Source organism: Globicephala melas, chromosome 9, assembly GCF_963455315.2.
Source record: "Globicephala melas chromosome 9, mGloMel1.2, whole genome shotgun sequence".
In the NCBI taxonomy this organism is placed as follows: Eukaryota; Metazoa; Chordata; class Mammalia; order Artiodactyla; family Delphinidae; genus Globicephala; species Globicephala melas.
Window position 1 is genome coordinate 89,980,440 of NC_083322.1, and position 26,229 is coordinate 90,006,668.

Here is a 26,229-nt window from a genome sequence, read left to right on the forward strand (position 1 = left end):
AGGAAAATAGCACATCATTTTATCAACATGACAACCCCCATTCTTTTCCAGTTCTCCATTTATGTGCTGATTAAGCCAGATTCTGCTATTATACACTTCAGGGATTATCTTTTAAAAGTAATAGCTTAACACGGGTCTTATTTAAATGGTGTGAGATTTCTGGTTTTTGAGAAGGGGCAATATAGTAGTTTAAAATTACATTAAACCATTAAGGATTGTTTTAACCACAGGGATGCAGGACCAGGATTTGCGTTTGTTCACTGCTGTATTCCCAGCATCTAGATACATGTCCAGCACGCAGTAGGAACTCAATGAATATTTGTTAAAGCAATGAAGAATAACATACAAGTGAAAAACTAGGTGGCAATATAGAACTATGACTATGTGAAAAAAATTTTTCAACATTTAGGATGTGTGGGGATGTTCTCTAACTTAATCAGAGACTTGCTCTGGAACTTGGATCCGGAGCCTGTGGAGCAAGCACGTAGTACCAGCCGGGGTTCGGATGCATGGAGGCGAGGCTCACGGAGCAAACTGGTGCTCTGCGTGTGCGCATGCGCAGGAGTGTGTCTCATCGCTGTGTTTCTCACGCCATTCCCAAGGCTGGCTCTCTATTCTCCTCTCACTTCTGAGACTCAGATGTCTTCCTTTTTGGTGAGGGGTTGGTTTCTCTTGCTTGAAAACAACAATGCTAACTGATATAATATTTACCTTATATTGGTAAAAAATTCAGCTCTTTTTTCTTCATCAAAGGCTGTATGTATACGTCCAAAAAAAAAAAGCAAACTAGGGAGCACATCATCATCTTGTTTTTAAGCTGAACACAATGTATTCACAAAACACCTAAAATTGTATTCATCCTTTCCAGATAAATATAATGTATTCACCAAAAAACCCTAAAGAAAGATAGGTAATTAAAAATTATACTCATTTATTAATATGACCAGAAAAGTAAATGAAACCATTTAAAATTATTAGAGATTCCATTATTGGGTACTTAAATATTAAAGCAACTTTATCATGTCTATCAACATAGGAAAGAGTTCAAGGCATTAAGAGTATATTCCCCTTAAAATATTTTCTAATATTAAATTAAACTCTAACATCAAAATTTGTCTATTTAGTAGAATTTCAAACACACCCTTGAATTTATGAAAAATATTCTTTACTTTGACAGCTCTATAGTTTGAAACCTTCAAGGCTAGGAGTTTACACATTTCTATGCAGTGTTTGCTATAAAGGAAACCTATCCACACAGTCTGTATATGTCCTACAAACATATACTTTGAGGTTTTTCTCTTCTTTCTCACCATATACACACATACACACTATACATATATATGAGAAAATATATGAAAAAATATATCAATATTCACAGCTACTTCTAAATCACCATTCATATCCACATCTATATTTTTATTCTATATTGTCAGGCACAAGAACATCTAACATCTAGAATCTACCCTTATCACTTAGGAGTTAAATGGAAATTTAAAAAATTCCAAATAGTTTGCTTTTTTAATTGCTACTAATTTTACAAATAAAGCATGAGAAGACATCGTTTACCTGATTTTTCAACCCTTGAACTTGGCTGTTCAAATTGCGAATCACGAACTCTGCTTCCTGAGCTTTGTGGAGGGTGTTCCTCGAGAGGGTCAGGAGCCGGGACAGCTCGGGCCACCACAGGACAAGAGCACACAGGGCGTGTTCCCTCCTCCATACACCTGACAGGAGAAAGTATCTATGCTAAAAAGCAACTTGTTGGGGCTTCCCTGGTGGTGCAGTGGTTAAGAATCCATCTGTCAACAGTGCAGGGGACACAGGTTCGATCCCTGGTCCGGGAAGATCCCACATGCTGTGGAGCAACTAAGCCCGCGTGCCACAACTACTGAGCCTGTGCTCTAGAGCCCGCGAGCCACAACTACTGACGCCCGCGTGCCACAACTACTGAAGCCCGTGCGCCTAGAGCCCGAGCTCTGCAACAAGAGAAGCCATGCAATGAGAAGCCCATGCACTGCAAAGAAGAGTAGCCCCTGCTCGCCACGACTAGAGGAGGCCTGCATGCAACAATGAACACCCAATGCAGGCAAAAATTTTTTAAAAATTAAAAAGAAAAAGCAACTTGTTGGCAGAGCTTTTTCTAACATCCTCCAGGCTCACCAAGGCAAGGCACTGCTCTATTCATATGTGTTTCTTCAATAGCTGTTCACACTTAGTACATGGATATGAGTGATTAAGTATTTCCTAGTTAACTGAATAAATATCTAACTTATTTGTTATCAGCATTTGGGCCAATCAATGTTGCTTTTACACTTATAGTTTTGGGGGAAATAGTCACATGTCTAGCATTTCCATGTTAATTTCATTATTTTTTAAAAATAAAAAGTACCTTTTACTTATGAGGCAGGAGGAGTAAATGTCCATAATCTGTACCGGTTGAGAAAAAGTAAATAGCATAAGATAATAAAATCAAGCCACAATCTTTACTCTTTTTTCTCAAACTTTGACTTAAGAAATAAAAAATAAAATATAAATATTTATATTATTTTTAGATTAAATATATATTATTTATAGATACTTTCTACACTTATAAAATATAAATTAAAAAATAAAATGTAAGACAGGGAAATACAATCAAAGAGGTCTGTATATCAAGTAGAAACCACAAACACTTTGACTATACTGTCATGAATATTTACCTTTTCATGCAATGTTTGAATATCTGGTATCTGGATCTGCTTTAATTTCTCCAATGACAAGTTTTCTTTTGAGGTTAGTGTATCTAAGATGGTAAGTAAGTCATTTCTGTTTTTTTCAGTTATCTATGATGGAAGTAGTTTCATTAGTTTTCTTTTCAGCAGATAGAGCTCTGTTAATACTTCTTGATGTTCTTTGAGGAATCTACATCAACACAAATTGAGGTAAGATAAATTTTGTGAAAACAAATGAAATTATACATGGGTTATCGAGATAATCATTCCCCAATTTGACTAGACTGTCTTGGTCTCAATGATCAATACAAAAATTCAACATCCTCTCCCTTGAATTTGCACTTAACAGGGAAGTAAAGAGTAAGGAATTGGGCTTCCCCGGTGGCGCAGTGGTTGAGAGTCCACCTGCCGATGCAGGGGACACGGGTTCGTGTCCCGGTCCGGGAAGATCTCACATGCCGTGGAGCGGCTAGGCCCATGAGCCATGGCCGCTGAGCCTGCACGTCCAGAGCCTGTGCTCTGCAACGGGCCACAGCAGTGAGAGGCCCACGTACCGCAAAAAAATAAATAAATAAAATAAATAAAGAGTAAGGAATTTGTTCTCATTCCTAATCTGGAAGAAGGTGCCCACTGAAAGAACTGAAAATCTGTCAGCTGTCACCCAAGACAGGCAGAAGAAAGCAAAAGTGCCCCATGCTGATTTTCTCAAACTTGCAGATGTCGCGTCATAGATATACATGTAATAGCTACAGAGCACTGAGGCTTAAGTTTGCAGACATGGGTTTGAATGCTGGCTTCTCCCTTTACTGTCTGGGTATGGCCTTGAGCAAATCCATTAAGTCTCTTAGATTGTGTTTCCTTATCTGTAAACTGATGATGATAATCTGTGGAGATTAAGTGAGATAATATAAAGACCCTCTGTGAAGTTCCCCAAATGTTATGTATTAATTTTGACCACCCATATGAATCCAATATGATGAAACAACTAAGTTCACCTCACTGTATAGAGCAGGAGTTGACAAAGTCATTCTACAGAAGGCCAGAGAATAAATGTTTTAGGCTTACCTGCCATCACATTGCTGTCACAACTACTCAGTGCTGCCACTGTAGAGTGACAGTAGCCACAGACACCACATAAATAAATAGGTGAGGTGGTGGTCTCCTGGTGAAACTTCATTTACAAAAACAGGCTGTGGGTAGGATTTGCGGGCAGACTGTAGTTTGCTGACCTCTGATGTTGAGGCTGATGACAACAGCTAACATGCTGAGTGCTTTCTATACGCCTGGCCTTCTCATCAGTTCTCATCCTTGATCTCCACAAAACACTGTCAGGCGGTTAGCACGACCACCACCATTTTACCAGTGAGAAATGGTGGCTCTGAGGATAGCAAGGTCTCACTGATAGTATGATGTGAAGCCAGGATTTGAAGCCAGGTAGTTGGACTCTAGAACCTGTGTTCTTAAACACTTCTCTGTATTTTCCATATTGTAATGAAAACACAAATCCCTGAAAGTAATGTGGGATGTTTTAATGTAAATGAGAGTATCTTAGGGCTTTAAACTGTTCTAGGAACCAAAGGCCCAGGGTTCTGATCTTTACTCTCATGTAGTCATAATCCAGGCATGACAACCACACTTTATCTTTTCAACATTCCTGGTTTTTACACTAATGGACTCACTATATTGTGATTTTCATTTATCATGAACCGCCTACCCCCCCCCCCCCCATCTCACACACACACAAACGAACAAAAAGCCATGTTTCTATTGCTTGGAATGATTTTCTGCCTTGATTTATCTGGCAAATTTATCTTTATTCTGAGAGGCCTTTTCTAACAGACCCAGGAAGAACTCATTCTCTCTACTCTGCTCCCGAAGTAGCTTGAAAACGTTCTGATAGAGTCTTTTCATTGTTTGGGGATTGTTTATATGTCTGTCTTCCCCCCACAAGACTGGGATGACTTCAGGGTGAGACTTACTGCCTGTCTCTGCTGTTCAGCACAGTGTCGGGCATCAACAAAAAGCCCAGTAATTGCTGTTGGACTGCAAGTTTGAGAGAATCAGCATGGGGCAGTTTTGCTCTCTTCTACCTGGCCTGGGTGGCTGCTGACGGAATTTCAGTTCTTTCAGTGGGCACCTTCTTCCAGATTAGGAATCAGAACAAATTCCTTACTCTTTATGTAGCATTTATTGAGCGTCATCAACAGTGATTTCATCAAATTTAGGCTTTCCTTTAGGGTCATTAATTGCCATCTATTTTTTTCTCTTTTAGCTCAAGATCAGATGACAAACAGGACCATAGACATAGGATGAGGAAAAGCAGACAATGTTTGTGCCTTGAGATAGGTTTCACGTATATTTTCCCTTATACCGCTCAACTAGATGGGTTTGGTGTGAATAAGTTCGGTGCTGCCTCTCCTGGTACTAACAAGCTGTCTGTCCATTTCCAAACATAACAAGGATCTCATGGGAGATCAGCAGATGAGCTAATTCAAGTTCTGCTTTAGAGTTCCATTTCTCCTCCAAGTTGATTTTGGCATAATTCCCGTTCATTTTTAAGAATTATGCAATATGAATTACAGGCTTCTAGTATGTTACATGTCTCCAAATTCCTACAAAGTTCTTAAGAGAAATTGTTCAGGTCCCTTTTGCCTCATATTCCTTTGCATTCGTGGTTGCTGGAAATGGAGTGGCTTGTACTCAGGAAGGCACAGAAACATGTCTCTCTCATTTCCTTACGGCCACAATAGAATTTCCAAGCTGCTGATTAAACGAGATCCTAGCATGGTTTGGCATCACAATACTTTGGGTTTCAGTATTTGTTTAGTATCGCAGATTGTTAGCGTTATTTTGTGCAAATGCTATCCGTCTCTGCAATGTTTTAAAAAGTTGAAATATTCCTGCACAAATAATACCTTTAAAGGGTGTGTTTTCACGTTCTAAAGTGCTCAGGTGCTGTGGCAATAGGCACAGGGAGATTCACTAATGGAATGCACTATGGATTTCATCAACTCCTGTCCAGAAACAGACATCTGAGGTGCATTTCCTCTCTTACCCATGATGCTTGCATTACGGGCACGGGAGTGCAAATCAATTTCTTCTTGAAGATCTTCAAGTAAGAGGTTCACTTTATTCCTCGTTCTTTCTTTCAGATCTTGAAATTCATACACTGTTTTCCTCTGGTCACTTAGTTGAATGATTTCTTTCCTGTAGGAGAAAATGAGAGAAAATGTAGCTAAGCTTATATTACATTCGACAGATTGTGAAAAAAACACAAGTAAAGAAATTGCCCTCGGACTTGCCTTGGTGGTGCAATGGTTAAGAATCCGCCTGCGGGGATTCCCTGGTGGCGCAGTGGTTGAGAGTCCGCCTGACGATGCAGGGGACATGGGTTCGTGCCCCGGTCCGGGAGGATCCCACGTGCCGCGGAGCGGCTGGGTCTGTGAGCCATGGCCGTTGAGCCTGCGCGTCCGGAGCCTGTGCTCCGCAAGGGGAGAAGCCACAACAGTGAGAGGCCCGCGTACTGCAAAAAAAAAAAAAAAAAAAAAAAGAATCCGCCTGCCAACGCATTGGACACTGGTTCGATCCTTGGTCTGGGAAGATCCCACATGCCACAGAGCAACTAAGCCTGTGCGCCACGACTACTGAGTCCATGCGCCACAACTACTGAGCCCACGTGCCACAACTGCTGAAGCCCTCACGCCTAGAGCCCGTACTCTGCAACGAGAAGCCACCGCAATGAGAAGCCCACGCACCGCACCAAAGAGTAGCCACTGCTCGCAGCAACTAGAGAAAGCCCACACACAGCAACAAAGACCCAACACAGCCAAAAATAAATAAATAAATAAATAAAATAATAATAATAAAAAGATTGCCCTCATTATTAGGTATCCTCATACTTAGGATGGATTTTTCCCCCCCAAATTTTCATTTGACAGTTTATGATTGTTTATGGCTTATCTCTTTCTTGTTAATTCCACTTCCTAGAGTAGTATTTCAGTGCTCATTTAAAATGGTTTCATAGCATAAAGGTTTTTGAATCTTTCAATTTCAGCTGTTTATACTCTGTCTCCCTTTACTTTGGTTTTCAAAAACACGTATTCAGACGTGGTTCATTTAAATCAGTCTAAGGGAGCCAACCTATATTAGGCTTTTAACAGAATCCCTCACACAGACAAGGATAAAAATCAGTACCTCATTTAGAATAAATCTGCTTCCAGCAAGGTTCCTTTTACTGTTACTTCTTACAGTGTCTTAAACTTTGAATTTCCACAAGTGACAGGTTTCCTTGCTGGCGAGTGTACATTTGGGTGTGTTCTTTCTACATCACCTTTGATGGTGTCACCTTTGTCCCACTTCAGTTGGCTGGGTTCAGCAAACACAGTTGGTTCAGGTGAATAATTAGAATATCCCTCATGAAGGGGAACTTGGGTACAAATCTTGAAGAGTACAGTTCAGGGAAGCTACAATACAAATTTATGGGACTAATTTATCTTGGTATGACTGCAAAGTATTAACCAATGCTTCCTAGCATTCTCTGCTCTCACTCTCCCTTCTAATCTACAGACTTTTCCTTCAAGCTCCAACTGTCAGCACTGTAATTCTTCTGGCTAATAACAATAACAGTACATACTATTATTATAGCTGGTACTCTTAAAGCACTTACTATGTGCCAGATACCATGCAAAGTGGCTTGTCTTGAGTGATTCTCACAAGAATCCCATGAAACAGAGACTTTAACCCTGCTTTTGATGAACTGAAGCTTGGAAAAGCTAAGTAACTTCTGAGGCCACACAGCAGCAGGTGGATTTGAACCACAGTAGTTTGACTTCTCAATCTATGCTTATGATATATCTTGGTTTCTCTGTCCTCCCCTTCCCCTTTGATTTGTAATTTACCCAACAAACATTTATTACTTAACTAAACCACGCCTGAAGAAAGGTACAGAGAAGGCAGCTTTGCCCAGAGGAGTCCCTCAGTGAGGCAATGGCTGAGCCGAAAAGACGTGGGAAGATGCAGAAGGAAACACATCCTCTCTCAGGAGGTCAGGGAAGGCTTCAGTGAGGGGGCGGTGTCTGGGTGCTTGTTGTAGAGAAATAGGAGTTTAGCAGGTGGACCAAGACGGGGCAGGCTTTCCTCACAGCTTCAGGCCTGGCCCCGGGACTCCGGCTCCTCCTGCTTTCTTCTCTCTGGTCCTGCTCGGGGCTCTTGCAGTATCTCTATCTACAGCATCTACTGTGGATTGGCTCCTTCTGCTTTCTCAGTTCCACTTCATCCGCCATATCCTATAACCACAAACCAGTGGTCCATGAGCCAAAACTCATTCTCAGACAAGTTTCTTTGGCCTCTACAGTGCTTTTTGAAAGCACTATTGGATTACCTGCCTCTATTTTAAAGTGGGGACATTTCCATAAAAATCTGGATGTCTGACATTGTTTAAAAAATGAGGAGATCTGGGAACCCGGGGCCACAGTCTTTACCAGGGCATAGCAGTGCCTGTCCTCACCTGCCAACTTGACTTGGCTATGTGACATCTCTGGGCCCTATAGCTTCATTTATGATGCAAGTGGCCCTTCCTCTGAAGTATCCAGGTGAGTTGTATCATCTTCCTTGTGTAACTTTTAAGCAGTTGCCATATACTTCAGGATTTTTTGTCTGGTGATAACGAACGGCCTTATATTTATGCTTGTGGGTTTTTGTATGTTTGTTTGTTTGTTTTTGGCTGCGTTGGGTCTTCGTTGCTGCGCTCAGGCTTTCTCTAGTTGCGGCGAGCCGGGTCTACCCTTTGTTGCGGTGCGTGGGCTTCTCATTGCAGTGGATTTTCTTGTTGTGGAGCACAGGCTCTAGCTGCGCAGTCTTCAGTAGTTGCAGCATGTGGGTTCAGTAGTCGTGGTGTACAGGCTTCAGTAGTTGTGGCTCGTGGGCTGTAGAGTGCAGGCTCAGTAGCTGTGGCGCAAGGGCTTAGTTGCTCCACGGCATGTGGGATCTTCCCGGACCAGGGCTTAAACACGTGTCCCCTGCATTGGCAGGTGGATTCTTAACCACTGCACCACCAGGGAAGCCCTGACAGGCAGATTCTTAATGACTGCACCACCAGGGAAGTCCCTACACTTGTGTTTCATGTAACGTAAAACTCTGCAGCTTCAACTATTCTTTAATCCAGGAGCTTTTCTGGGGGAGGAGGGATATTTTTCTATAGAACTATAATCTTTTTGGTTTCTTAGTAGATTATGTACTCCTAGAGGGGTGGAAACTATACCCCGCTCATCCTCGTTTTGCCCACAGCAGGTCAGCAAACTTTTTCTTTAAAGGGCCAGAGAGTAAATATTTTAGGCCTTGGGGGCACCATAGTGGCCCTGTCACAATCGCTCAACTCTGTCATTGTAGAGAGAAAGCAGCCACAGAGGATGTAAATAATGGGTGTGGCTGTGTTCCAATAAAACTTTATTTACAAAAAAATGTGATGGGTCAGATACTGCCTGTGGGCTACGGTTTCCTGACTCCTGGTCCAGAGCAATCACCATAATCTCTAGAAATATTTGATGAATGAAAAGAAGGACTCAATAATATATAATAAAAATGATACTGCATTTTGAAAGAATTACTGTACTCATTATATGACTCCACAGTAATGTGTGGGCTTATAAACAACTGAAGAATTTGGGAACATTTAGCATATTTCCCTGAGAGCATGGTCAAAAAAAAATTTTTGTATTAGAAACTTCCCCACTTCCAATTTTGTCTTTCAGCTCTGCTGGGTTTGGGTTTCTCAATTAACCTCATGATTGCCTTTTTGTTATAATCAATGACATCTCACAAAATCATGTCATTCTAAGTAGGTAAGAAAGAGACAACGATGATTCCCAGCCTGGTTATTAATGGAACAATGATTACTTCCCTAACATCAACAAAGGTTCATTTCTAAGTTGAAGGCTGCTAAAGTTCACAGGACTTAAGGTAAACCAGGAACTTGGCGATCTATTACTTGACTTGCACGCTAACCTTACCGAACAGAGTCATGATAATCCTTGACTTTTAAGAATTCCCCAGATGAGAAAACAGGATGTCTCCAAATCCTTTCTATTTCAGACATGTTCTCTCTGAGGCCTTTGAAGTCGGCCTCACAGATAGGCAGGGTCTCTCTTTTATCTTCCATGTTAGCAGCCAGCCTAATTAACCCTTGCACCGCTTTGGAGAGGGAAGAAATGGTGTGGTCCCATGGATCAAAGCACAAGTGACACCGAAGACAAGCAGGGAATTTCTGGCCATGACCCTGGGTGCAGTGATAACATCGTGGGCCGCTAACACCCTCTCAGCAGTGACACGTGCCCGTGTCCTGGTCACAGATGTGCTTCTGGGAATCTTTCCTGTTGCAGTCACATGCTGAAAAGGATGGGAGAAGGAGCGGAGAATGTCAGTCACCTGGCCTTTGGCTCATGACCAGCTCAAGAATAAAGTCCTCCCCTCTCCCCTGAGAATCTTCCCAACTCTCATTTCTAAGGTGAATGTTAAAAAGCAGGATAGGGCTTCCGTGGTGGCGCAGTGGTTGAGAGTCCACCTGCCAATGCAGGGGACACGGGTTTGTGCCCCGGTCCGGGAAGATCCCACATGCCGTGGAGCGGCTGGGCCCGTGAGCCATGGCCACTGAGCCTGCGTGTCCGGAGCCTGTGCTCTGCAATGGGAGAGGCCACAACAGTGAGAGGTCCGCCTACCGCAAATAAATAAATAAAAGCAGGATAATTTCAGAGATCTGTGCAATGGCCATTAAAACAGAGCATACCTCGTTTCATTCCACTGACCAATCAGCTCTCGGTTTTTTTGTTTTTTGTTTTTGGACACTCCACTGTGGCTTGCGGGATTAGTTCCCCAACCAGGGATCAAACCTGTCCCCCAGGCAGTGGAAGCGTGGAGTCCTAACCACTGGACAGCCAGGGAATTCCCAGCTCTTGTTTTTTATATGGACATTATTAGGTGTCACTTTTACTGCAAGTGTGAGTTGTTCCCATCTAGTTTCTTTACCTACGTGAGTGAAGAATATGGATCTAACGGATGACACACTTGTGACGGCTGCTACTGCCCCCCACCCCCACCCCAGGGTGGTTCAGGTGTGTCACAGATTCTCTAAGAAGGCCCATGATCACACTTTTTCTTGGTGAAACCCAGCCTGGGTGTGCTGTCTTCCATTACATAAGGAAAACTGTTCTGTTATCAAAAAAGGGGTGGGTGGGCGGATCGCTCTTTGGTATTTACCCAAAGGAGTTCAAAACATGCCCACATAAAAACCTGCACACGGGTGTTTTTAGCGACTTTATTCAGAATTGCCAACTTAGAAGTAACCAAGATGTCTATCAGTAGGTGAATGAATAAAGAAACCATGGTATATCCAGACAACTGAATATTACTCAGCACTAAAAAGAAATGAGTGTTGAGCCACAAAAAGACATGGAGGAACCTTAAATGCTTTTACTACTAAGTGAAAGAAGCCAGTCTGAAAAGGCTACATGTTGCATGATTCCTTTTCACATTCTGAAAAGGCAAAACTATGGAAACAATAAAAAGTATCAGTTGTTGCCAGGGGTAGGGTGGTGGGTAAGGATGAATAGGCAAAGCACAGAGGATTTTTAGGACAGTGGAAATACTCTGCGTGATACTATAACTATGGATACATGTCATTATTCATCTGTCTAAACCCACAGAATGGACAACACCAAGTGTCAACCCTAATGTAATATGAACCTTGGTGATTATGATGTATCAATATAGGTTCATGAATTGTAACAAGTGTACCACTCTTCTGGTGATGTTGATAATGGGGGAGGCCATGGTGGGGTCTGGGGGTATATGGAAAATATCTGTATCTTCCTCTCAATTTTGCTGTGAACCTAAAATTGCTCTTTAAAAAAGTCTTTTAAAAAATAGAGAACATTAAATTCATTTTGTCTTAACTAAAAAAAAAAAATCCGGATACTACATGCACTTCAAATGAATAGGTTTTTGATTAAGCCTGAGGACGAAGGATGGGAAGAGCTACTGAAGTTACAGCAATTTCCAAAAGGTCAGGGGATCACTAACCTATGCCATTGGCTTGACTACAAGGAACAAGTGATTTAAAAATGCATTTGGCCAGCTTGAGTGAAACTAACGCCAATTAGAAATAAAAACTGATTAACACACTAGGCTCCTCCAATAGACGTCACCTGTCTGGCACATTCCCTTTGGTCCAAAGGCCTCTGCAGAAACCCCTGGGGAGCTCTGTGCGCTTCACCAGCTGGAGGCCAAGGCTCCCCCTTATTACCTGCTCGTCCCCAGGAGCACTCGTGGGATCTGTGGCCTGAGTGGACTGTTTGCAAAGTTTCCTCTGTGAAAGATGAAAACATTTTTATAAAGTAAGATTATTAAAATATTAGAGGGGCACAGGAATAGAGGCTCTCTAAGACAGTTTTTCTAAGAGCCAACATTTCTCCCTGTTTTTTTTTTGTTTTTGTTTTTTTTGTGGTACGCGGGCCTCTCACTGCTGTGGCCTCTCCCGTCGCGGAGCACAGGCTCTGGACGTGCAGGCTCAGCGGCCATGGCTCACGGGCCCAGCCGCTCCGCGGCATGTGGGATCCTCCCAGACCAGGGCACGAACCCGTGTCCCCTGCATCGGCAGGCGGACTCTCAACCACTGCACCACCAGGGAAGCCCTCTCCCTGGTTTTTAAAGTAGCAATCCCATTTGGAAAATTGAGTATTTGAATGGGGCAAAAATCCAAAGGCATTTTTTTTAAGCCACAAAAGCACATTTATAAAGGAATGGAGAGGAGGAAAGAGAGTTACCGTATGTGGCTACATTGAGGTGACCACAATCATAAATCCATTACATCTGACATTTCTTCGGATTGATTTCTTTTGGAAACCGATTTCAAACAGAGATTCAAAGATCCCTCCTCCTAGAACCAACCCAGATTCTAAATCTGCACTGTTCGATATGGTAGCTACTAACCACATGTGCTATTTAAACGTAAATGGATTAAATGAAATAAACAATTGTTTTGCTCACATGCACGAGCCACATTGCAAGTGCTCAGTGGCTACATATGGCTGGTGGCCCCCGAACTGGACAGTGCAGATGTAGAATGTTTCCATTTCTGCAGAAAGTATCGAACAGCCCTCCTCTAAATCCTGTAACTATTGCTGAGGCATGGAATGAAAGACACTAGAACACAAACTCCATAGGTTGGGGGCCTTGCCTTATTTGTTCACTACCTAGAGTACCCAGTAGACACTCTGAATATTTTTAAATAAATAAGTGAATCTGTGATGGACCCCAAGTTATGAGAGCCACATTGAAAAAACATCCACTCTGCTGACTTCCTATGATCCATCTCCCAGCATGTACCTTAATCGAAAGTAGTTATTTTTGTCAGCATGTTTCCAAATAGCAGAAAATTGGCTACAAGTTACGATCTCAGAAATCTGTTCCATTTTAATGACTTTGAGGAATTTCAATATAGGCTAACATTCAATATAGCGTAAAGTTTTAATATAAGAGAAAAAAATGTATAGGGCTAAAACATTTCTTTTCAAAACTAGGATTAAAGTTTGTGGACTTTCAAATATAAGACATGACACCATAGAACTCCTAGAAAAGAACATAGGCAAAACATTTTCTGACATAAATCATATCAACGTTTTCTTAGGTCAGTCTCCCAAGGTAATAGAAATAAAAGCAAAAATAAATGAATGGGATCTAATCAAACTTACAAGCTTTTGCACAGCAAAGGAAACCATAAACAAAATGAAAAGACAACCTACAGACTGGGAGAAAATATCTGCAAATGATTCGACGGACAAGGGCTTCATTTCCAAAATATACAAACATCTCATACAACTCAATAACAAAAAACCAAACAATCCAATAAAAAAACCAAGCATATATATATACAATACCAAATGTCAAATAGATAGCTAGTGGGAAGCAGCCGCATAGCACAGGGAGATCAGCTCGGTGCATTGTGACCACCTAGAGGGGTGGGATAGGGAGGGTGGGAGGGAGACTCAAGAGGGAGGAGTTATGGGGATATATGTATATGTATAGCTGATTCACTTTGTTATAAAGCAGAAACTAACACACCATTGTAAACCAATTATACTCCAATAAAGATGTTAAAAAATATATATATATATTAGGATTGGGAAAAAATAAAGAAAATGCATAGATTTTTATGCATTTCTTGGAGCATTTTCATCAAATAAATTCTTGTGAAGGAAAAAAAAGAAAATGGGCAGAAGACCCAAATGGACATTTCTCCAAAGAAGACATACAGATGGCCAACAGGCACATGAAAAGATGCTCAACATCGCTAATTATTAGAGAAACACAAACCAAAACTACAATGAGATACCACCTCACACTGGTCAGAATGGCCATCATTAAAAAGTCTACAAATAACAAATGCTGGAGAGGGTGTGGAAAAAAGGGAACCCTCCTACACTGTTGGTGGGAATGTAAGCTGGTGCAGCCACTGTGGAAAACAGTATGGAGGTTCCTCAAAAAACTGAAAGTAGAGTTGCCATATGATACAGCAATCCCACTCCTGGGCATATATCCAGACAAAACTGTAATTCAAAAAAGAGGGGACTTCCCTGGCAGTCCAGTGGTTAAGACTTTGCCTTCCAATGCAGGGGGTGCGGGTTTGATCCCTGGTCAGGGAGCTAAGATCCCACGTGCCTCGGGGCCAAAAATCCAAAACATAAAGCAGAAGCAGTATTGTAAAAAATTCAGTAAAGATTTTAAAAATGGTCCACATCAAAAAAATCTTTAAAAACAAAAAAACACAAAGATACACACACCCGTATGTTCACAGCAGCACTATTCACAATAGCCAAGACACTGAAACAGCCTAGATGTCCATCGACAGATGAATGGATAAACAAGATGTAGTGTATATATACAATGGAACACTACCAGCCATAAAAGAGAATGAAATAATGCCATCTGCAGCAAAATGGGTGGACCTAGAGATTATCATACTACGCGAAGTGAGTCAGAAAGACAAATACCATATGATATCACTTACATATGGAATCTAAAATATGACACAAATGAACTTATCTACAAAACAGACTCACAGACATAGAGAACAGACTTGTGGTTGCCAAGGGGTGGGGAAGGACAGATTGGGAGTTTGGGATTAGCAGATGCAAACTATTATATATAGGCTGGATAAACAACAAGGTCCTACTGTATAGCAACAGGGAACTATATTCAATATCCTGTAACAGATCATAATGGAAAAGAAAAAAAACTAATTGGTTACACAGTTTTCATTTTATTAGTATTTTGTGGAAAATTTATTTTAAAGTTTGTGATTTTTCGACCAAACAAAGGAATTGAAAACTCAGTTGGTTCATAGCAAGCCCGTGGTAGGACCAGGCTGACTGTACTCACGTTTTCAGAATTACCAATACTCATGAATGCATCGCCCCAGGGGATCCCCATAATAATTTTCCTCACACTCACTGCAGCGTTTCCCATCATAGCCTAATCTACACGGACACTGGCCTGTAAGCTCAGTCATGGGTGAGAAACTGACAAGCTCTATGATCTAAAACAATAATGCATTTTAATACAAAACAGTTTTCCCTCCAGTGATTTAGAACATACAGCTGTGCAAAGGCCGAGGCAGGAGGATTCCCGCAGCCAGCAACCACCCCCGACAGCACCAAGGATCAGAAGTTAATGTTTTTTGCCTGAGGGCTCTTGAATATACCGCCTGCTTCCAGCTGTTCAGGGACAGGTGGCCCCAAATCAGGAAAGAGCCACAGACGCAAATGAAAACGAAACACATAATGGGAAACAGGCCACATTCACTCCCAGGTTCTGGGAGTTCTCCCCTACCAGAGGCAGACCCAAGACCTGGACTTAACCTCCATCAATTAATTTGGCAAATAATTGTTTCCATTATGCAATGTAAAGTGGAGTTTCTCCGAGTTGGGCTAATGTTTTTCTCCACAAAACATTTTTTGGAAATGAAGCTTAATCATTCAATGACAGTTATTTAACTGTGTTTTGGGGAGAGGGCTGAACGTTCCTGCATCCTCCCAACTGCGCTTTTTTTTTTTTTTTTTGGCTGCACTGCTTGTGGGATCTTAGTTCCCCGACCAGGGAGGGAACGAACCCATGCCCCCTGCAGTGTGGAAGTGAGGAGTCCTAACCACTGGATTACCAGGGAATTCCCCCAACTGGATTCTTGAAAAGCTTTTCTGAACACCAAGGAGACTGGAAAACTAACAGGAGAAAAATATAAAATCAAATCACTACTGTTGTGGTCCTAGGTTATACCTGACCAAAGCTGCTTACCCAACAACAACTCCAGAAGTAGCTGGATTCATACAGTGACTGGGTCTACTAAGCTTCTACCCATAACCACTGGCTTCTACTCAAATACAAGGAGTTATGGGAGCTTGCTGCCATATTGTCTTCGTTGGGCAATGCTGTCTTACGCTGATGCAGAATCTGCTCCTTGTAACTTGTTCCCATTGTTCTGAGTCCAGTATAAGGAAATTGCACAAAACAGGCAGCCTCCCTCTTCCCACTTACAGTCCATCTCCCAACTAGAGGTGGCCATCCTCAACTTGTATATGCTTCATTTAAGCCAAGCACCCCTAAGACTTCATCACGAAATACATGGTTCTATCCATTATCCTTGTTGTCTTCCTTTGGACACATACTAGTTTGTCAATACAATGTTTAAAATGTGATACTCAGAAATGAGAACAATGTTCCTGGAAGCCATCTGGCCCCATAGAAGACAATAGGACAACAGCCGCCCTGAAGCTGGGCACGGCACACCCAATCCCCTCTTTGGCAGCCCAGCCACACCACTGGCTCACTTGAAGCATGCAACCAAAATCCCCCAGATGTTTTTCTCACAAGCTAGCACCAACTTATTACTCCCATCCTGTATTTATGCAATGGATTTAAAAAACCCAATTGCAAAACTTTATTTTTAACCCATGGACACATCATCTTCTTGTTGCCAGCCAACAAGATAGGCTGTTAAAATATCTTGTCTCTTGTTTTGTCTTGATCACATTAACTTATAACTTTATAATATCTGCAAATTTGATAAGCATGTTTCCCCAACTCCATCTAAACTGTTGATGCAAATATTGGACAGCACATTCGGATCTCTCTGTGAGAATGCACTAGGGACCACCTACTGGCTGACAGAGACATTTATCAGTACTGGTTTAAACAGCTGGCAATCTAAATGTCCACATGTCTCTTCTATACTCCAATGAAAGTGTTTCCTGATTGTAAAGAGCAAACTTTCCCAAGGAATCCCCTATGGACCAGATGACCCCAAATGCCCTTGTCATAAGGGGGTCTTTGGTTAAACCAACACCATCTGCTTTCCAGTTTTGTAGATTTCCCTTAGCCTCCATGACTGAACTGTTGTCTCTGTCAAGTCCTGCTACAAATATGCTTCCCCAAAGGTCTAAGAAGTATGCCAGACAGTGATGTCATGAGCATTAGGAGTTCCTCATGAATGAGGAAGCCATGCAGTGTGTAGAGATCTACCAATTTGTTCCATGGTTGGTGGCTGCAGGTGTGAGGAGTGAAGAGAAGCATATAAATGAGGCACGGTCCTCTAGTGCCCAGATCTTGGTTTCTAATACCATTCTCCAATAAAAGGAACCAGCCCTCCTTAAAGAAATGGCTGATTCTAGGATGGGGCAGGAAATACACAAGATGAGCTTAGAGCACCTTGCAGTGCAGAAAGTAAGGAAGTACTTAAAAACAAACAAACAAAAAATAATATGTCAAATGCACACAGAAGCCAACTGAAAGAGCTCCCCATGACCAAAGCTGGAAAAACTTGAATAACAAAATTAAGGAGTGCTGGATTATAACTCAAAACATAGTACAAATATCCTGAGTCCACTGATATTAAAAAATGATTGAGGGACTTCACTGGTGGCACAGTGGTTATTAAAAAATGACTGAGGGACTTCCCTGGTGGCACAGTGGTTAAGAATCCACCTGCCAATGCAGGGGACATGGGTTCGATCCCTGGTCCGGGAAGATCCCACATACCCATGTGCCACAACTACTGAGCCTGCGCTCTAGAGCCCACGAATCACAACTACTGAGCCCCTGCGCCACAACTACCAAAGCCCACACGCCTACAGCTCAAGCTCCACAGCAAGAGAAGCCACTGCAAAGAGAAGCCTGCGCACCACAAAGAAGAGTAGCCACCACTCACGGCAACTAGAGAAAGCCCACGTGCAGCAATGAAGACCCAAAGCAGCCAAAAATAAATAAGTTCATTAAAAAAAATGATTGAAAAAAATGAAGAAATGGGGGACAACAGACAAAACTCCAGTGCAGAAGAATTCCAAATAATTTATGGAGATACTCTGCCCTCAAAGAGACAGAGCATAACTGTCCATTCCTTAAATGTGGACTGTGTTTAGTGACTTCCCCCCAAGGAGTACAGTATGAAAAGGAGAAGGGTTGCTTTACAGTAGAGAAATGACACACACTGCTTCAGCCAGTTGATCAAGATTCAGGTCAACAGTGATCAGTCGTGTAAATGGTATGTATCCTTGATGTGATGTGATGAGAATAGCGCTTTACCTCTACGGTCTTCTTCTCAAAACCCAAAATCCAAGTCTCATCATGAGGAAAACATCAGATAAATTTGCATTGAGGGACATTTTACAAAATACTCCTCAAAACTGTTAAGGTCATCAAAAATAAGGAAAGTCTAAGAAACTGTCACAACCAAGAGGAACTTGAGGAATCATGATGACTAAATGTAATGTGGTGTACTGGATGAGGTCTTGGAACAGAAAAAGGATATTAGGTAAAAAAACTAAGGACATCTGAATAAATTATGGACATTAGTTACTGATAATGTAGCAACACTGGTTCATTAAGGACAAATGTTCCACACTAATGTAAACATGAATAACAGAGGAAACTGGGTGTGGGGTACCTCTTCTCTATGTTCACAACTTTTCTGTAAATCTAAGTCTATTCTAATACAAACATTTATGAAGGGGAAAAAGGCCATTGTGTGCATTTGTGTGGGTATGGGTTGGAGCAGGGAGGGTTGGAGAGAGAAAGAAAAAGAGAAGGGAAAACACATTCAACATATAAGAACTACCTTCAAAAGTTGACTTGTACAAAATTTGGCCTTTGAATAAGTTGAACAGTGGAGCTGAAATTGGAGGTGAGCCATACTTATTAGTCAGGAAGATTCCAGCTTCTGAAATGAGCATTTTGATTCCAATTAAACCCTAATCCCTGTATTGTGGATTGGACTCTAAAATTTCTTGTCATTGTTTTACCCTTCTTCCTGCATCTCTACTAATGTAAAAGTGTTTCAAAGAATACATTTATAAAACCAAAAAAGCCTAATAATGACACTGTTTTCTCCATAAATAATGTTAATATTCTTTTAAAAAAATTTCATGCTCATTGTTTTGACTGAAAATCACATGTGCAGTTAAGTAGCGTTAACTGTAAATTAAACAATAAAGATTTGCTCCTAGGCTGCATTCTTTAGAAACAATTGCTGCTGGTCTGGTAACTATAAGATAAATAAGATAAATTAAATGAGAAGACATCTTATTTAACCACATGTAAAGCAATTGGTGAGCTGCAGGGAATAACAGCTTGATTTTTTTAAATGGAATTATGGATTCTGAAGGAACCCGTTAACTTTCATTCTGATTCATAATCAGTTCCGATTCATGATGGATTTCTAGGGGCCTGCCTATGCTTACACATATGAAACTGTGAAAGAGAGGGTGCTCTGTGTTTCATTCCTTGATAGATGCAGACTCTATCCCCATGTAAGTCCAATCCTATCTAAAAACACTGATTAACAGCAGTATGTAAAGAAAACATTCTTTACATATTTACAAAGCATGTCTCCCCATCACATCTCACTTTGACACCACAGGAAACTGAAAGTCTCTTGCCTGGTCACAGTGTCTACTGAGTGAGGTCCAGGGCTCACAATCCCATGGCTGACATCCTCTGCCGGGGATGACATTCCAGCATCCATCAGCACGATGGTCACAGGCCCGGCCTGTGACGTTGGGCATACAAGGGCATGTGCCGGTGTCAGGGTCACAGAGACAAGCTCCTCCACCAGGGGGACACTCAGAGGGACTCACGCCGGAAGGATGACAGGAACACCCTGGGAGCACAGAGCCGTCGTTGGGGGGTAAATCCGTGATAACGCTGGCATCAACAACCCCTGCAAACACCTTTCAAAGGCTCAAGAAAGAAACATCTTACAATAGAACAAGGAATCTAAGTAGGTTGAACCCATTCAACTGGTTTTGATCTCCCCAAAATGCAATTTCCTATGGTTCTACCTACTACTACATTCCAAGAGCTCACAATTAGGATAAATGAAAGTCTCACTTTTTCCTCACGCCACTCACCAAAGTTCCACTTATGTCAACACTCCAGAAACAAATTGACTTGGGTGAACTGAAATAATTAAAATATCTCCTAAAAATGAGGAGTATATTCCTCCTCTTTATCATGGAATTAAACCCTTGTCCTCTTCTACATCAGTGATTCTCCTATTTATACATTAAAGTCACTTGATGAGCCGGTTACAAGGCAGATACCTGGGCCCGGCTCCCAGAGATTCAATTCTGTAGGTCTGAGGCACAGCCCAGGAATCTGCATATTGATACCACACGCCCCCATCCCCAGGCGGCTCTGGTACAGTGCATGGTAGTCCACACTCTGAGAAACAAGGCTCCGAACCCACTAAGGCACGTGTTGAAGAAAACACTCACAAAAGGCAAACTAATAACACCAGTGAGTACTCTGCAGCTGCATGTGCGCTGAACCTGTTTCTGCTGCTGAGTTCAGGACATCAGCCCATCACCCCGTGGGCACTGGCACTACTGACCTAACTGAAATAAGTACGGGAGTTGCCACCACAGTTACGAGCTGCCACATCCTGCCCCCCGCCCCCCCGCCCCCCAGGGAGCTTTGCAGACTTCCTCCTACAGGTCTGATTGAGGGTCAAAGTAACCTGGCCTGCAGAGCTGGCAGCTGGGGCCTTGAGTGTTGTGCAGACATTTAAGGTCCTCCCCCGTGCCTGGGCTGCAGGACTCTGGATCAGTTACATCAATGTGCTGTTGCAGGCACAAGGTCTGCAGGGGGCTCCCGAAATTCTTGGATTTCCACAGAAACCAGCAGAGCATTCTCCACACTGCACACCAGAAAGAAGGGGAGAGGAAAAGGGAATGAGATGAGGGGTGTGTGTGCATGTGTATGTGCTTGGGGAGGGATACGGAGAGTGATATGGATAACTGGACTCCTCCGGGGTTAATGAGAGGTCACACATTTGGGATGAATAAGGAAAAGTGCTCTAAATTAAAACAAAACATTCATTTAAATTTATTACCCATTCAGAGAATAAAAAGATGATTTGGATTTTAAAAGTCCTTGGTGAAGAATGGACTCTTTCTTAAAAACTACAGACTTGTGAGTGCAGGATTCCTGGGTCATCATATAACCAGGATCACCCCAAAATGCCTCCAGACCCAAAGCTAATCTCAGCCCGTTTTCTGAGGCGGGGGCACCCTAACCCTCATCTGGTCCTAGAGGTGAAACAGCAGCAGCCTGAGATAATGTGCCTGGAAGTGAAGAGGGGTAATTGTCTTGATGTGTGGGCCCTCGAGGGTATTTTTGTACTAACCTTTATTAAGACACCTTGAGGGTGTCTCCATTAAGGATGATGGAGAAACCATTCCCATCTCTCCTACACTCTACTCTTTCAATCACCGGGCAACTGCCATTGTTTAGGTGCCCAAATCACGGGTCCAACTTCCATATTTTGGTTCATTCCATTTAGAAATGGTCTCATAGCCCAACTGTGGTCTCATTTCTTAACAACTGACCAACCAAGCCACAGTGCACATGGAGAAGAGGCTATAAGAATTAACTAGAGACACGTGTAACCTTAGAGGTAACAAATACGAAAAAAAAATGGCCATGTAATTTATCATGTTAATTATCACTGAAGAAAATAATAATGCCGTATTTTCTATTATGATTCAATCAAGTAGACTATAATTTTTTTCCTTGTTTGCACTACATGTTTATACTCATGCTTAAACTCTTCAAAATAAAATTTTTGATTGAGGGACAGACACAAATACTGAATTAATTTAGGCAGTATCTGTATAATGCCCAAACTGGTGTTTCAAAACATCTGAAAAAATCAATTATATCTGTGAAATATCAGTCAAATTGATTACTTGGAATTATATAAAGAAAGCATTTGACTGATTAATTCTTAACTTTTAAATTATGTTATATGTTTATATATACATATATCATTTAATCACATATGTATCTTACTTAATGAGCCATTATTTTATTTTAAAAAATTAATTTGATCTGAACTCATTTGGTCAGTTTTCTAGAACATTATTTAAAAACAATTATAGCTCAGTGAAATGATTTTTTGTCATTGGTTTTGAATCATTCAAATTCTTTATTCAGTAAAGTAGCAATTTACCAAATTGTGTCTTCTTACCATTAACTTATATCCTGTACCACTCATTTGTCCAAGGCAGATAAACTATGAACATGTCATCATTTTTTAGATAGCAATGTGGGATAAGAAAAAAACATCATGAACTATACTGCATACCTGCATAACCTTGAAGACAACTGCAGATTGCATCTGAGCTCCAAGGACTCTGATAACAGGAATGGGCAAAATACTGATTGCTTGGGGGAACATCTGGACACGGGCAAGGACGGCAGGACTGTCCTGAAGAAGGATTTCCATAGTAACCATTGATGCATCTGTCAAGGCAACTTTTTACTAAAATGTTACCAGGAACAGCTCACATTAGCCAATGTGGATTTGCTGTGCTTTAGGACAGCGCAACTCTCAAAATTCAATATTTTTAGAAGATGCTCATTTGCTCTGTAAAAGGGTTTTTTTGCTTCATGTTGAAAGTTCCATGGCTTAGTCATTAAACTCAATATAAAAGCACCTAATTTACATGCATATTTTAGGAATATAAAAAGCAAGGTGCCAGGCAAATGCCTGTTATTGATTACTTAGACACTGCTTGGCTCATAACAAGATTGTGAAGGATGATAAACTGATGCTCTATCTTTCTCGCCCATAGTCATCACTCTACACTTAAATACTGTTGCTTCTCTACTCAATGGTCCTTCAGATAATGTAGTGAAGTCAGAGCAAAAGAACAAAAAATAAGAGTGCATATGAATTCCGTACCTTTCACAGTTTCTCCCAGTTGTAAAACCTCTACAACTGAAGCACGACAGTGAACCCATTACAAAGGCAGGGGCGGCAGTTAGGAAATCCAAAATAGCCCTCAAGGCACCGATCACAGTAGCAGCCGGCTACCTCTCCATGGCAGGGGCATCATCCCGTTACCTGGTCACAGGACGTCCTGTTACAGTGTTCTCTGAGCTTTGAGGGTGGCAGTGACATGCTGGATAAAGCAAAGAGAAGCCTGTTGGGGTCGGAGTAGGGGCAGTGGTGTGCTGGTGAAAGAGTCACAGTTCTGATTTCACAATCTCTAATTTACTGTATCGACCCTATCAAGGTGAATAAACGGAATCTATACAGTGCTTAGAATAGAGCCTGGCATGTACAGAGAACCAGGTAAAAATATTTGTTAAATAAGAATCCACTGATTCAATCAACAGAATGTTGTGGACAACTGGTTTTTTTTTTTTTTTTGAGGTATAACTGACATACGACATTACATTAGTTTCAAGTGTACCACATAATGATTCAATATTTGTATATATTGCAAAATGGTCACCACTGTAAGTCTAGTTAACATCCATCACCATAGTTATAATTTTTTTTCTTCTGATGAGAACTTTTAAAATCTATTCTCTTAGCAACTTTCAAATATGCAATACAGTATTATTAACTATAATAGCCATGCTGTACATTACATCCCCATGACTTATTTATTCTGTAACTGGAAGTTTGTACCTTTTGACGCCCTTCACTCATTTCACTCACCGCCCCCCCCCCACGCTTGCCCTCGGCATACACCAGTCTATTGGTGCTCTATACCTATGGGCTTGTTTTTTTGTTTTTTGTTCATTTTAGATTCCACATATAAGTGAGATTATCCAGTATTTGTCTTTCTCTGACTTATTCACTTAGCATACTGCACTCAAGGCTCATCCATGTTGGCAATATCCTCTTCATTTTTATGGCTGAATAGTACTCCACTGCATGTGTATACCACATTTTCTGTAATCATTCATCTGTTGGTGGAAACTTAGATTGTTTCCATATCTTGGCTATTGTAAATAATGCTGCAATGAACATGATAGTGCAAATATCTTTTCGTGTTAGTGTTTTCATTTTCTTCAGATAAATACCCAGAAGCAAAACTGCTGGATCATATGGTAGTTCTTTTACATTTTTTGAGGAACCTCCATACTGTTTTCCATAGTGGCTGCACCAATTTACATTCCCACCAACAGTGTAGGAGGGTCCCCTTTTCTTCACATCCCAATCTCACTGTTTTAGCCTTTCCAGCCACTGGGCTTAGGCACCAGATGTTAAAGCCGGGTTTATACAGCCAACTCCATGGTGTCCTCACATCCTCACTGGACTACCATCTACCTGATACAAACTGAAAACTCCCTGAAACACGGACCATGTTTTTTTTTATCATCACTCATGTTTCTTAATAGAGCTCTGTACACAGTCAGTGCCCACTGAATGGAAGAATAAAGTATAGCGGAAAAACTTTCAGTATATTTTATCTACATAGACAAGACAATCTGAATAATGAAGCCAAATTCCTAATCCCTCCCCTTTCCAACTCCCCACAGTGATTTTCCTGCCTTTAAAACTCCAAGGTTGAGAACACGTGTGTTTCCCCCATCCGGCTTTTGCTACATACAGTGACAGCCGTGATGCCCCAAACTGTAGCTTCCTGTTGAGCACGTGTCACAGCAGTGGCCGGTCACACGAGGCTTACACTGGCACTGGCCTTCCAGTCAGCTGCAGTTGGGTCCCACTGAGCCCTGTGGGTGACAGTTGCAGGCTGCAGGGAACAAAACAAGTTAGAGGCAAAGGAAGTGACAGAGAAGCACTCCGTCCTATTAGCAGCGCTAGTTCATGTCTTTCTCATTAGTTACCTCTAATCGTTAACTCCCTCATCTGTTAACTGGGGATAACATATGATATACCTCCTGGGGATATAAGGATTGAAGACAGTCATGCCTGTGAAGTACTTAGAATAGTGTTTGGCACCTGTAAGTGCTCAATAAACACTACTTAACAAACATCACTTAGCAATGAACATTACTTAACAAGTTACTGAAAGGCTTAAAATAAATTGCTTCAATCATTAATTGTTCCAATGTAATTGTTATTTCTTCCATTCCTGATAACCATGTTGGTGCTGAACTATACCTTTCATTTCCCTTGTTCCGTATCTTTCATGAGATTGCAGGCATCCCAAAAGCCAGAGTCCTGCATGGAGAAAGCATCTGTCTGGAACTTGGGAAGCCCAGACTCTCATGGTGGCTGTCACGCTATAGCAGTGATTCTCAACTAGGGGGAGATTTTGCCCCCCAGGGGACATATGACAAAGTTTGGGGACATTTTTGGATGTCACAACTGAGGGGAGGGTGCTACTGGTATCAGGTGGGTAGAGGGGAGGGTTGGTGCTAAACATCCTACCATGCACAGGATAGCAACCCCTCCCCCAATGAACTATTACCCAGCCCTAAATTTTAAAAGTGCTGAGGGCGAGAAACCCACTCTATAGCTTAGCGAAATCTGCAAGTTACCTAATGTTTTGGACCCAACAGTCTCATTTATTAAATGAAGGTTTAGGGATGAAAGAAGGTGTTTAAAGTTCATTCCAGGTTTCCAAAGAAATATTTTAGGACCATTGTTCCAGGAATCTGGCATCCCCAAGCGACTGCCAGTCTCCTCTTTCATACAGTTCTTGTACTGCGAGTTATGATTCCAACACATGGACAGACTGCTCTGTGTACCTAATCATCGGGCAGCTGGTATCTACATTGGCTGGTAGGAGTAGATACTAAAATACATTAGATCATTTCACTCACGTTCCTAAAAGCCTTTGCAGAGATAGCGGCGATTCAGTGGAGCCCGTTAAACAGATACTCAGGGACTTCCCTGGTGGTGCAGTGGTTAAGATTCCACCTGCCAATGCAGGGACACGGGTTCGATCCCTGGTCTGGGAAGATCCCACATGCCGCGGAGCAACTAAGCCTGTGCGCCACAACTACTGAGCCCACGTGTTGCAACTACTGAAGCCCGCACGCCCTAGAACCCATGCATCACAACTACTGAGCCTGCAAGCCACAACTACTGAAGCCTGCAAGCCTAGAGCCCGTGCTCCGCAACAACAGAAGTCACCACAATGAGAAGCCCGCTCGCAGCAACGAAGACCCAACGCAGCTAAATACATAAATACATACATACATACATGCATAC

The 26,229-nt window shown here is 41.8% G+C and overlaps 1 protein-coding gene across 1 annotated transcript in view; it reads right to left on the minus strand.

The window, feature by feature from the left end:
- Window positions 1-26,229, minus strand: part of LAMB4 (laminin subunit beta 4) — a 111,844-nt gene that overhangs the window by 20,684 nt on the left and 64,931 nt on the right. Inside the window, 18 exon segments of the mRNA XM_060305057.1 lie at window positions 1,567-1,661; window positions 1,664-1,724; window positions 2,700-2,820; window positions 2,822-2,863; window positions 2,865-2,901; window positions 5,767-5,918; window positions 9,719-10,094; window positions 15,141-15,261; window positions 19,688-19,908; window positions 20,736-20,758; window positions 20,760-20,871; window positions 20,874-20,946; window position 21,857; window positions 22,389-22,553; window positions 22,996-23,043; window positions 23,045-23,166; window positions 23,169-23,215; window positions 24,659-24,802. Coding sequence (XP_060161040.1) covers window positions 1,567-1,661; window positions 1,664-1,724; window positions 2,700-2,820; window positions 2,822-2,863; window positions 2,865-2,901; window positions 5,767-5,918; window positions 9,719-10,094; window positions 15,141-15,261; window positions 19,688-19,908; window positions 20,736-20,758; window positions 20,760-20,871; window positions 20,874-20,946; window position 21,857; window positions 22,389-22,553; window positions 22,996-23,043; window positions 23,045-23,166; window positions 23,169-23,215; window positions 24,659-24,802 — 1,961 coding nt within the window.